Source organism: Chrysochloris asiatica, unplaced genomic scaffold (genome assembly GCF_000296735.1).
Source record: "Chrysochloris asiatica unplaced genomic scaffold, ChrAsi1.0 scaffold00142, whole genome shotgun sequence".
Lineage (NCBI taxonomy): Eukaryota > Metazoa > Chordata > Mammalia > Afrosoricida > Chrysochloridae > Chrysochloris > Chrysochloris asiatica.
Window position 1 is genome coordinate 1,008,926 of NW_006408660.1, and position 13,430 is coordinate 1,022,355.

Here is a 13,430-nt window from a genome sequence, read left to right on the forward strand (position 1 = left end):
CAGGAGTTTTCCAGTTTTGTAAAATATTCTACAAACCAAATATGAATTCGTTACATTACTACGAATTTATTTAAAAACTAAATTGCCAGGCGGCATTGTGGATTAGGCGTTGGACAATGTAAAAATTGCAGTTCAAACCACCAGTTGCTGCTCAAGGAGAAAGAGGCTTGTCAGCTCCAGGAAAGATTTTAGAAGCCTACATCGGGCCGCTCGCTAGAAGTCGGAATTGACTCAATGGCAGTGCGTTTGGATTTTGCAGTTGCCAGGTATTGACACATAAATGTTGATAGTTTGCACTTGTTCTGGTGTGGCGCCAGTAGGAAAAGCACAAGGTCGGTTTGAACTGCAAGGTCGGAGGTTCAAATTCACCAGCCACTCCTCGGAAACCCTGTAAAGGGTTGCTGTAAGTGGGAGTCCTGGTGTGCCACTGTGGAGTTAATTTGCCTGCACATAACAATAATAAACAGAAAAGGAAAAGAACACAAGTAGATATATTTTTTGTTTTTAATCACAACATTGCGTTTGTTTCCTTAATTAAGCCCCTCATTTTTTATGTTGAAAGTATTTTTATTGCCTTTCTCCCGTGTTGGTGAACAGTTGGGACAGGAATTATACCTGTTTGGTTTTCAGTTGGCTCCCTAGAGACTAGTTAGTATTTGTTGTTGTTAAGTGCCAACGAGTCGTTTCCAATTTATAGTAACCCTGTATAGGGTTTCCGAGGAGCGGGTGGTGAACTTGAACCGACAACCTTGAGGTTCAAACCTACCTTGCATTAACCCACAATGCCAGGACTCGAGACTAGTATAGCCCCTTAACAAACAGGTGCTCAATATTGTACACAAATACGCATGGATGAAACAATTCAACTTTAATTAATGCAAAGAAAGAAGACAGAAGTTTAGCTGGTTTCATTCGCCTAGGATGACAGCCAAGAAGGGCAGAACCAGGATTCTAACCCAGAATTGTTCCAATCCCAATCATAACTAACTATGAGCGACTTTGGACATATTACTAAGCCGTTCTGAATCTCCGCTTGCTTAGGAGCAAAACAGGTTAAAGAGGGTGGACTGCGTGATCCGGTCCGCCGCATTCCACCGCGTTCCTCATTCTAGCGTTAGTCACGTCTCCTTCGACTCAGAACTCAAAGTATCCCCCAAGCTTTGGGGGATACTTTGACCTTCCCGCTCCCGGCTCCGCCCGCCCCCAGAGAGGCGTGTTCTAGGTGAACAGTGCGGGGCGGGAGGGCGCAGGTGCAACGACGCGGTGACGTAAGAGTGAGCGCGCCCTAGTGAACGCTCAGGGCTAACTGGAGGGCGCAGGCGCGACCCCGCAAGATGGCGGCGGTTGGAGTGGGCCGTCTGCGGCGGGCGGCGTCTGCCCTGTTGCTCCAAAGCCCACGCCTACCTGCCCGAGAGCTGTCAGCCCCGGCTCGGCTCTATCACAAGAAAGTAAGGACGAACATGGGATGCGCGGGACTCATGCCGCCCAGGGAACCCCGGCATCCGGACACCCAGGGGAGGATTAGGTTGGGGGAACCTCCTGCGGCCAGAAGTGGGGAAAGTGCCCCGCGCTGGGTGAAGGCCTGTCCCTTCCCATGTATCTGCTTCAACTAACTTGTCCTCGCTACGCAGTACATATAACATTGAAAACTGCCGCTTATCGAGCAGCGACTACTGGTGGGCCTTGCTATTTTGTGCATCACAGCCCGTAAACTTCCCAACAGGACTCTTGTAGGTTTCTGGGTCGTGTTCTAGCCTGACTCACTGCCCTGGCTTAGTGACCTTGGGCAAGTAAGTCCCTGCCCTTCTCTGCACCTTAGTTTTCCCATTTGTAAATTGGTAAGCATTCCCTTCTTAAAAGAGAGTGCGTGTGGAGCTTTCAGCCGGAAACCATTGATGGTACGGTACTGCTGTTGTTCTGTTGTAATAAATGATCTCAAGCACTGGTGGATTTCACAGGGATGCCGAGGATGTGATCTCTGCCTTTACGGAGCTCCAAGCCTCGTAGTGGTGGTAGGCAACAGTCGCAATGCCATTTTTTTGGGGGGGGGGGAGGCAAGGGGCATGTGTTGACAGTACAAGCTGCGTCAACTTGGACTGTTAGGCTTTCAGCCACTAGGGTGCGCTGCTGAGCCAATGTTATTTCAGAGCGACATAATGGGGCTTTTTTTTTTTTTTTTTTTAAATATCATGTAAATTGTTTTTAAGTGCCTTTGAGTCAGTTCCGACTCATAGTGACCCTATATAGGGTTTCCGAGAAGCAACTACCTCCTCCCTTGCGGCTCAAACCAACCTTGCTGTCGTGTTTATCATATATGGTGTTAAGTGCCATCACAACGAGCCTATATTGGGTTTCCAAGGAGCAGTTGGTGAGCTTAAACTGCCGACTTTGCAGTTCAAAGCGACCTTGCAGTCCAGCGCATTAACCCACAGCGGCACACCAGGACTCCGTTTAAGAGACACAATCCATAGCGTTATTCCTTTTAGAAGAGCCACCTTGAAGCTTGAAGCTTCTGGAAATGTTTTCATAATTATTTTCGGATTTTTTTTTTCCAGTAATTTCTTTCCCTTTTCACACTTTGGATTGCTTACTAGAATATACTTAACATCTATTTGAAATCCAAAAGCAAAGGCAGATTTCTAGATATTCATGAAATTATTTACATTATCAAGTTAGTACAATGGGCAAAACATTTCTCAATGTCCACCCCAATTAATTATTTAATCCACTACAATTAATGGCCACAAATTTTTTGTTAAAAATAATTTAAAAAATAATTTCAGGTTTACATACAAATTGAAAACATAATAGAGCATTACAATATACTTCTCACGTAGTTTAATGTCAATTACTAATAACACATTTGTCAAAAAAACCAACGTTAGTACATTGTTGTTGTTATGTGCCGTGAAGTCGGTTCAGACTCATAGAAACTCTGTACAGTGTTTCTGAGGCTGTAAATCTTTACGGGAGCAGAAAGCCTCATCTTTCTCCCATAGAACAGCAGGTAGTTTCTAACAGCTGACCTGTGAGATTTGCAGCCTGATTTGTAACCACTACGCTACCAGAGCTCCTTTGTTACTATTAAGAACTAAATTTCAGTCATATGGAATAAGTAAAAAGCTATCTAAATAATAAGATTAAGCAATGCCCCTTTTAAGAAACAAAACAAGAACTCTAGCATTTTAAAATTAAAGACTCATGCTTTTGAGTTAAGGTTTAGACATATTGGGTTCTTTTTATATGATTTGAAATAAATAAAGTCAGGACAGAATTTATAGTAAAGTCTCAGATGAGAGCTTTGGTATCTTTCTTGTTGACCTTTAATTTATAGTAGACACAACAGCACCATTTTTTAAAGGCAAAAGACTCCAAGGAAGGTTTGTTGATTGAGCCCATTTTCCAATAGTAATCATTATCTTTTGGAAATGGTTTTTATTTTCAAAATAAATTACAAAACCCAAATCTGATGACTTGGTTTTTGACCAGAAACCTTTTGCAATTTTTACTGCTATTTCTCCCCAATCTCAACTGATGTCTGAAGAGTAGTTGGAGAGCAGGCGCAAAAGGTTTTGAGTAACGATTACCTGTCAGGTTCTGGTTCCAGACACTGTGCCAAGCTCAGAGAACCTGGTTTACAAATTCAGTCCCCACCCTCAAGGAGCTGACAATCAAGTTGAGAAGACCAATAAAAAAAAAAGTGATCTTGATTTCTCTTCACCCTTGTATTTCAGGTTGTTGATCATTATGAAAATCCCAGAAATGTGGGATCCCTCGACAAGACATCTAAAAATGTTGGAACTGGATTGGTGGGGGCTCCGGCTTGTGGTGATGTAATGAAATTGCAGGTACAACGGGATTGCTTCATCTTTCATGGGCATAACAGTAATCCCTTTGAAGGTAGCACAGACTTTGTTACACATAAGGTTTCCCTGAGTGTGAGCCCAGTCAGCAACAACTGATGATAACTTTGCTTAGATGATGCTGTATGGTTGACAAAACATTTACACAGCCAGCCTTCCGTTTGGTCTCCATCTTTATTCCTATGAGCTGGAATGAGTCCATGTAAAGTGGACTAAAGGCCTGGCTTTCCTGCTATTACTGAACTAGTGATCTGATCTCACTCTCGTGCGCCCTTTATCAGCTGAAATTCCAACTTCAGTGAAGTGCAAAGTGTTGTGAAGTTTACCAATCAAAGTAAAACCACCACAGTAAACCCCAGTGAGACAAACAGGAAATCAAACCTCTCCCCCAGTGGGAGGCAACACAAAGGTAGTGGCCGGCTCACTGGTAAACCAAAGTTTTATCCACAATCTGCTTAATCATGAAGCATTGGCAGCTTGCCAGAGGAGAAACAGGAACAAGGCAGGAAGAACCCACTACCTGCAGTTTGTGCCCAAGAATAAAAGCAGCAACCAGAGACCTCTACTGCATTCCGTCCCCGGTTTAAAGGGGCATATTGACCCCAGCAGCCATAAGCAGGTGTCCTCAAATGGTACTTCATGATCAAAAATGAGGATAGAGGATAGGCTTGGGAAGAATAGGGGAGCCAGAGTAGAAGGTGCTCAGCTGATTATTACTGGTTCAACCTGCATAGCAGTAGCATCATTTCCTGCATTTAACTCTTCATCACTGAAGTCTTTGAGACAAAAGCAAGCTCAGCGATGAAATGCCAAGAATTAAGTGTGGAAAGCAAGAGCAGAGGTCTGGTGGAGAGCCTCAGAAGGGCTCCCTGAGAGCTCCCGCTTTTTAGGTTTGGAAGAACGGCCCCAGAAGTCTCTGCCTAGCTCTTGTCTCTCTTCTAGATCCAAGTGGATGACAAGGGGAAGATTGTGGACGCCCGGTTTAAAACATTTGGCTGTGGTTCTGCGATCGCATCCAGCTCGTTAGCCACTGAGTGGGTGAAAGGGAAAACGGTAAGGTGACTCGCAGATTTCACAGACGAAATCACAACCTCCAGACTTGTTTAGTAAGCCCAAAAAGTGACCTTGGCCATCCAAATACTAGTCTCGTCTTTTTTTGTTTGGGGGTTTTTCCAGTTTCTCCTTCTGAACTCCTATTGAACTCTTCCCTATTTGGGGATTCTGGATCATTTTGTTTTTGATTTTGTTGCCCCATTGTCTTCCTTTCAGCTGGTGCTACTAGAACATAATTACCAAAAATGGGGTGGCTTTAACAAGCAGATTAATTTTCTCCCAGTTTTGTTGTGTTATTAGGTGCAGTCAAGTCCATTCCAACTCCTAGCAAATCTCCACACAAGAGAACGAAGCACTGCCCGGCCCTGCACCTCAGCTCTAGAGGCACACCCTTGTCTCTCTGAGCTTCTGCCCCTCACCACTCATGGACTTGTCATCTCCCTCCCCCCATCTCTACTGCTTTGGCTGGAGGAATCATCTTTTCTATATTCCAAAGGGGAGTCCTGGTGTGGCGCTGTAGGGTAATGCACTGGACTGCAAAGACAGTTTAAACCACAAGGTCAGCAGTTCAAGCATATCAACCACTCCTTGGAAACCCTATATAGGGTCCCTATGGGTCTGAACGAACTCAACAGCACTTAACAACAACAACATATTTCAAAAGACATTGATTTAAGACTCAGTCTGTAGGAATCCTCCATCATTAACACAACATAGACACCCCATTAGAACAAATGGGATTAGAACCACAGCCAGAGAGGTTAGGATTTATTAGATTTTTGGAAGACCTAGTTCAATCCATAGCAGTTACTCTTATTTGTTTTTAATTAAATGGTGGGGGGTGGGGAGCTCCTATATTGTTTTCTTTGATAAAATAGAACCGAAAAGAAGTATTTGGCCTTCTCCCAGCTTGCTGGTGTTCTTATATTTTCTTACAAATTTAACGTCAGGGAGGTATTATATAGAGTGTATTTCTTTTCTCCCACCATATTTCTGTAAAGATTCCAGGGGACTTAGAGAAAATTCATGAAATGACAAGCCTATGTTTAAAAAAGAGGCTAACAGATTGAAAATACAGTACAGGCAAATTGAACCATCAGATAAGAGCCGTGTCCTGGTGGCCAGTCAGCAGTCATTCTGACAGTGCAAGGCCACAGCGTCTTTTCCTTCCTCTTCTCCACAGCCTCTTTCCCACCAGCCCAGTGAAAAGCAGACCTATCGAGAACAGTCGTCATTTAAGACGACTCAGAAAGGCCGACCTCCGGGCTCTTGGTTTTGAGCCTGAAGGATCTCAGCTCTGTGAGCTGAGTCACACAGGAGTGGCCCTGGGAGGCTGGCCAGCTCCTCTGGGCCCAGTAAGCCTCTGCAGGAGTTTGTTCAGAGCTGTCTGCAGGACAGGAGGGCCCTGAATTGTGAGTTGGGATCCGAATATTGTGGGGCAGGGCCTTTCTTTCACGTTGAGATCTTGCTATATGAGAGAGCTTGAACCCTGCCTTTCTTTAGTGGGATTGGGGAGACGTAGGAGAGGACATTGGACTCACCCGAGAAACTGCTGTCTCCTGTACCCCAGGTGTCCTTTTACTCTGCCCAGTGGCTGCCCAGCAGCTGCCTCAGAGCTGCTTCCACACGAAGGTTTAGGAATCAGTGTGGAGGGGACACTCATAGACAGGGTACAGTTCACACCTCCATCCCAAGTCCTGTCTCCCACCCCAACACTGGACTGCCGCGGCCAAGCTGGTGTATCCCAGTTGTTTCATGCTGCTGACTGTCTGCAGATGGGCTTAAGGATGTATTCTCTCCTGAGTGAGCTGAGCCCCACAAACTTCACAGGCAGCATCTTGGGACACCTGTGCAGGCTGCACAGCTGAGTGTAGGTGTCTCTACTGCTCTTGCTGACCCCAGCTGCAGTTCTGGGTGATCAGCAGAGGCCTCACTGCCCACTTGGTATCCTTCAGCCCATGGGGGCCACTGCTCATCCTCCTCTGCCTCTCAGGTTGAAGAAGCCTTGACCATCAAAAACACAGACATCGCCAAGGAGCTCTGCCTGCCCCCCGTGAAGCTGCACTGTTCCATGCTGGCTGAGGACGCCATCAAGGCCGCGCTGGCCGATTACAAACTGAAACAAGAGCCCAAGAAAGGTGAGGCAGAGAAAAAATGAGCGGGGGGGCCGAGCTGCCAGCACAACCCATCAGCTACCCACCCTCCCACCCCCGCCCACCTTGCTACCACCCAGATGTTCAGCAGCCCCTCACACTGCACTGAAAGAGCGCTGCGATTCGCTCACTGTCTACCGTCCCCTGTGGCTGTGATGCCAGTGAAATTCACCATGTAATACTCTGGATCCCGTGCTGCCTTCCAGCCCACTTTACCGCCCCAGCCCAGTCACATGGCCGTCTTGAATTGTACAGCACTCGATGATGATGGCACACACTGTCAGCTGTCTGCTGAGCACATAAAAACATCTGCTTTTACCTGAATCTATTTTTGAAGATTACCAGTAGATTGCCTTTGGTATGATGATTTGAAAGAACCAATGATTGATTGTACATAAGACAGATCTGCATATATATATATATATAATATATAATAAAAGCATGTCAGATGATGTCTTCCTCTAGTAATCTTTGTCTTTTGGATCCCTCAGTCACCCCCAAGGGCTGTCCAAAGTTCCTCAGGGTTCCCAAATTGGGTAAAAAGACCCTGTACGGAAGTGCATACAGATAGATGTGCTCAGTGTTCTGGGGACAGGAGGGGCTGATCCTCCCTTTTGCTCTGAAAAGTACAAGTCTAGGTGGGACTACAGCTGTGGGCCAAATACATGATGATCACCTGGGAAGTGAACTCAAAATGCAGATTCTAGGCCCGGTGGCTTCAGTGCCCCTCACTTTTGAGCCCCTCCTGTGCCGGGTAGTTAGCAAGTTCGTCAGGTGAGCTAAACCATGAGGAAGCAATTTATTTTGCTGGAACTCTGACCTGCTCATATGGGATGTTTAAGAAGTCCATTCTGAGTTGTCAGGAGCTGGCCTGCGCACCTAACATGATGTAACCGCACAGCACTGGCTCGGGGATAACAGACCCAACCAGTGCCTCTCTGTTTAATTTTCCTCTTTTGGTTTGGGTGAGCATTTATGGGGCACGTGGGTTTTCCCATCCACATTGTTTGGTGACACTGACTGCAGTCCCCACAATGGGACAGCACCCTTCCCACCTCTCCCTGTCTTGCCCATTTCCAGTCCTTCTCCTTTCTTGGCCCTGACTGCCTTCAGAACTGTGGTGGTGGTAGTAGTGCTGGCAAGTCAGTTCTGACCCATAGTGGCTCTGCATAGGGTTTCTGAGGAGCTGCTGGTGAGTTTGAACCGCCGACCTTGTGGATGAGTGCTGGTCTTGCAGCGCCACACCAGGATTTCTCCCTGGGTACATGCTGCCCTTTGGCTGGTGGTTCTAAGGAGGACCTCCCTGGCGTTACTGTGTATCTATCTGTCTATTGTTTGGCTAAAAGTTAAGCCACGGGCTAAGTTCAATTCTGGGCTTGAAGGGAGTGTCTAAGGAGTTCCACGAGACTCTTATCTGACTAGTTGTTGTTGTTGTTAAGTGCCGTCGAGTCGGTTCCGACCCATAGCGACCCTGAACAGGGTTTCCAAGGGTGTAAATCTTTACGGGAGTAGAAAGCCTCATCTTTCTCCCGCGGAGCGGCTGGTAGTTTCGAACCGCTGACCTTAAGGTTCGCAGCCCGATTCGTAACCACTACGCTACTAGTAAGCCTGGTCTTTTATATGATTCAGAGTTTCGTTCCATATTTTCCTTCATTCTATCCCTACTCTGCTGCCAGCAACTTATTTCTAACTTACAGTGACCCTGGGGGACAGAGTACAATGACTCCAGAGGGTTTCTGAAGCTGTAACTAAATCTTTTTATTCCAACTCTTTATTGTGGAGTCCTGGTGTGGCACTGTGGGTTAATGCACTGGACTGTAAACCTATTTGAACTGCAAGGTTGGCAGTTCAAGCTCACCAGCTACTCCTTGGAAACCCTATACAGGGTCGCTATGGGTCGGAACCAACTTGATGGCACTTAACAACTGTGAATTGAATGAAGGTTTATAGACAAGATCATCAGTTTTACATTATCAACAGATTGTACAGTTTGCTTCATTACATGGTTGCGATCCCCTCCGTGTGCCAACAGGTAACAAACAGTATTTACCTCTAGTCACTTGAACTCTTGCCTTCTCCCTGTGTCTCCTGCTACCTTGTTTACTCTGCCAACCTCCCTCTTGTTGTATATTACCTGTCCTATCACCCGTGTTAACGTGTGTCTCCTCTCCCCTCCTTCACACTCGTGAAGCCAACCCACTTCATGCCTTTGTAGCCACCCCCAATTTTTAATGGCTAATGTCAAAATTTCTTGTCCCTATCAACTCAGCACACTAAGGATACAAAGTTGTTCCTTGATATGAAGAATCCTTCCATTCTAATTGGAATTTTGAGTTACTACATCCATAGGCAAAAAGTCTAGTTCATTAAATTGTAGTAATTTGTACTTGTTCTCAGTATCATATATCTTTATCTTCCTCAGTTCAAGTTGTGGTCAACTAGTCACCCAAGCTAGGTCAAATGGGTACCAGCTGCAAGTTTGGGAGTTCACACACACCTCCCTGCACTTCAAACCTGCTGGCCCCTTCACTCTCAGCCTTAACCCCCAGGGGCTAGGTCAGTGCCCATTGGGCTCAGGACTTCACACAACTTCCTAAACTCCAGACCAGCCATGAGGCTGTAAATCTTTATGGAAGCCGACTACCTCATCCTTCTCCCACAGAGCAGCTGGTGAATTCAAACTGCTGACCTTGCAGTTAGCGCTCAGGCACTTAACCCACTGTGTCACCAGGGCCCTTCCCACTATGAGCCGTTTCAGAGCAGCCGGCAGTTTCTCTGGTCTCAGATCAGTGCCCCTTCCACCCCATTGTGAGGGAGCAGGGAGTGCTATGCCAAGGTACCCAGAGTCGTACAGCAGCTGAAATCTCATGAAAGAATGTCTGATTTCCTGTGGGAACATGAAAGACTAAAGTATCAAAGAGCACAGTTTCGAATCTGCTTTAACTTTTCAAAATTAAGGTGTTGGTTTCTGATGGTGGTGTTTTGGGCCAGCTGGCTGCCTCAGCTCTTAAATATAACCCCCTTGTAAAACAAAATGCAGAAAAACATACACTGGGCTTTAGTGGAGAACACAGAACTTCAAAGGCCATTTCCTCCACGGCCCATGGAGAAAGCCACAACCAGGGCCTTCGTAAGACTCCAATTAGAGGTGCAGGGTTGAGCCGTGCAGGGTGGCATGCCCTCTAGGCTACTCTTCCCCTTCCTTCTTACCAGTGCCAACACTGCCATTCCTCACCACTCCTCTGTGCTTTGTCAAACAAGACCTTTTTGTCCCCTTAACATCCTATTGAGAGCTGGAATAGAATTCTGCCCATCGGAAGCTGCTCTTAAACAATAAAAGCAGTATTACCAGAATAGCCTGAACCTCAAAACATGGCTGGGTAGTTAAAAGAACTAGATATTATTGAAGACTTAAGTCTTTAGGTCTTAAACAGAAAAGGAACCACTGTTCCCAGACATCAAATATAGTTTCAACCGCACGAGGGCGCCATGTACCCTTCAGGGAGCCATCTGTCTGTCTTGGTCCTTTTTTATGAGTCCTGGAGTGGCACAATAGACTAAGCACTGGACCACAAGGTCGGCAGTTCAAACCCTCTAGCCACTCCTCAGAAACCCTATAAAGGGTCACTATGAGTCAGAACGGACTCAACAGCACTTAACAACAACAAAGGTGGGTCTTACGTATCTCTAAATAGGCATTCTCTTCGTAAATCTTGACACATGTGTCAAAACGGTCTATTGAGTACTTGTTACGTGCCAGGCCCCTTAATATTTATAATCCCATTCGTTCTCATAAGAACCCCTCAAGGTGGATATTATTTTAAACCAGGAAACTGACTCAAAACCAACTGACTTCCTCAAGCCTTTGCAGCTGGTCTAGGTGACCTCAACCCCCTGGTTTTTTCCACCTAATTCTCTTCTAGCAAAAGCAAGGCATTCTCACCCTATCGCAGTAGCTCACCTGTACCTGAAGCAGTCACCTGAAGAATGGGAACCTACACAAACCCAAAACAACCACATCTGTTCCCATGTGTTACAGAATAAAGCTGATCTCTAATGTTTTCTTACAGCCTCGGAAACCCTGTACAGGGTCGCTATCAGTCGGAACCGACTCCACGGCACTTATCAACAACAACAACTAGTGTTTTCTTGGCTGTAATTTATGGGAGCTAATTGCCAGGCCTTTCTTCCCTTGTGCCACAGGATGCATTCAAAACACCATCCTCTAGGTTAGTTGTGGTGGTGGTGGTTATGTGCCGTGAAGTCCGTTCCGACTCATAGCGACCCTGTACAGGGTTTCCGAGGCTATAAATCTTTATGGGAGCAAAAAGTCTCATCTTTCTCCCATAGAACAGCTGATAGTTTCGAACTGCTGACCATGAGATTAGCAGCCTGATTCGTAACCACTACGCTACCAGAGCTCCTTAGTTATGCACAAACCAGTGGTGCTACCAGGGATCTTGAACCAACACAAGTTGAGCCCAGCTCATTCATTTGGCCAACTGGCTGCCTCGCACCGTGGTTCTCAGCCTGGCTGTGCTCTAGAGCCACCACAGCCCAGTTCAACCTTTGTTGTTGTTATTGTTGTTAAGTGCTGACGAGTCAGTTCTGACTTATAGTGACCTTGTATAGTGTTTCTGAGGAGTGACTGGTGAGTTTGAACCGCCAACCTGCCGGTTCAAACCAAACTTGCATTTCTGTGCTTATCCTACAGTGCCATCTCAGGACTGCAGCCCAATCTTAAGTCAAAAATTGATGGGAGGAGGCCCAGGGCACTGCTATTTATAAACTCCCCAGGAGTTTCTGAGGGGCAGCTGTGAACGAGAGCCACTATGCAATTTGCAATGCAATTTGCAAAAACAATTGTCATGATTCCTCACAGGCCTATCCTGTTATTGTTGTTAGGTGTCCAACTCATCGTGACCCTGTATCCAACAGAACAAAACCAGCCCAGCCCTGCACTCTCCTCACAATCGTTCCTGTGTTTGAGCCCAATGTTGCTGCCACTGTGTCAGTCCGTCTCACTGTGGGGCTTCCTCTTTTTTGCTGACTCTACTCAGAATCATAATGTCCTTCTCCAGAAACCGGTCGCTTCTGACAATGAACAATACAAAGTCTCACTATCCTTGCTCCCAAGGAGTATTCTGGTTATACTTCATCCAAAACAGATTAGTTTGTTCTTGCAGGCCATGGCACTTTCAATATTCTCCAACACCATAACTCAAATGCATCAATTCTTCTCTGGTTGTCCTTGTACCTTGTCTAGCTTTCTCATGCATGTGAGCTGATTGAGAATAACGCTTGAGTCAGGTGCACCTTAGTCCTCAAAGGGACACTTGTGCTCCATCCTGTCCTAGAGGCCCCTTTCTTCACCCCTATACCTCTGCCTCGGTCCAGGCCCCTCCTCTCTCACTGGCCTGCTCACTGGTCTCCCTGTGCCTACACTCACTGCACTGATCCACATGGCTGCCAGAGGGGTCTTCCTAAACCTGTTCATGGCTCCCCATTGCCCATAGGATAAATCCCAAGCTTCCTAGCAACATCAGCCCTTTAGCCTTGCCTCCAAGCCTTTGCTCATGCTGGTCCTCCTGCCCGACATGCCCTGGCCTGCATTCTTTCCTTAACCCCCATTCAGCTGGGAGCCTTGCAAGCATCAGCCTTCCCTGATGGCTCCAGGTTGAGGTAGGGGCAGTGCTTTTCTGTCCCTTGGCACCCACAATGTTTTTCATTTTAAACACATAACGGATACACACTATAAAAGAGCCTGCAACAGATAACACTACTCTCAGACAATCTTTGGCACCCATTTCTTACTTTCTTTCTGTTTTGTTTTGTTGTGTGTTTTTTTTGAGTTCTTGTTTTTTATTAATCCACCAAACACAATTACTTGTCTCTGGCTTGTTGAAGCTGTAGGTCAGACAACACTTGCCACAATAATGTCTACCAAAGTGGCTGGCCAGGAAAACTCCAGCCCCACAATCATCTGAAGGACACTCCCGACAAAGATGACTGACTTTGACCTCCTCGTCCATCCTATGGTATTCTGGGACAGCCAGTTTAACCTCCTTTCTCTTGTGCTTTTTCTTCTTGGGAGTAGTGTAAGATGTGCTCTGCTTCTTAGCACCACCACAAAGTCTCACTAGCCGAAGAGTGGACTCCGTTTGAATGTTGTAGTCAGACAAGGGACATCCGTCTTTCAGCTGCTTGTCAGCAAAGGCCAGTCTTTGCTCATCAGGAAGAATTCTATCCTTGTCCTGGATCTTGGCCCTTGCAAGTTCATTTGTATTCTAGGGTTCAACCTCGAGAGGAATGGCCTTCTCAATTAGGGTTTTTACAAAAATCTGCATCTTGGTGGCATTTC

General features: G+C 46.2%; 1 protein-coding gene and 1 pseudogene across 1 annotated transcript; one reads left to right on the forward strand and one right to left on the reverse strand.

Moving 5' to 3' along the window:
- The first annotated feature begins 1,323 nt into the window (after positions 1–1,323).
- ISCU (iron-sulfur cluster assembly enzyme) lies at positions 1,324–7,076 on the forward strand. The gene is made up of 4 exons (XM_006870429.1): positions 1,324–1,448; positions 3,735–3,848; positions 4,806–4,916; positions 6,910–7,076. The coding sequence occupies exons 1-4, from the start codon at positions 1,335–1,337 to the stop codon at positions 7,072–7,074; spliced, it is 504 nt and encodes a 167-aa protein (XP_006870491.1). The 5' UTR covers positions 1,324–1,334; the 3' UTR covers positions 7,075–7,076.
- Positions 7,077–12,700: 5,624 nt separating this feature from the next.
- LOC102828328 lies at positions 12,701–13,416 on the reverse strand (annotated as a pseudogene).
- Between the last annotated feature and the right edge of the window lie 14 nt (positions 13,417–13,430).

Bases quoted from the DNA above. Each gene is read 5' to 3' on its own strand.
- ISCU (XM_006870429.1), top strand. From the start codon at position 1,335: ATGGCGGCGGTTGGAGTGGGCCGTCTGCGGCGGGCGGCGTCTGCCCTG. The intron at 3,849-4,805 runs GTACAACGGGAT...TCTCTCTTCTAG, and splicing joins GTGATGTAATGAAATTGCAG to ATCCAAGTGGATGACAAGGG. The intron at 4,917-6,909 runs GTAAGGTGACTC...TCTGCCTCTCAG, and splicing joins AGTGGGTGAAAGGGAAAACG to GTTGAAGAAGCCTTGACCAT.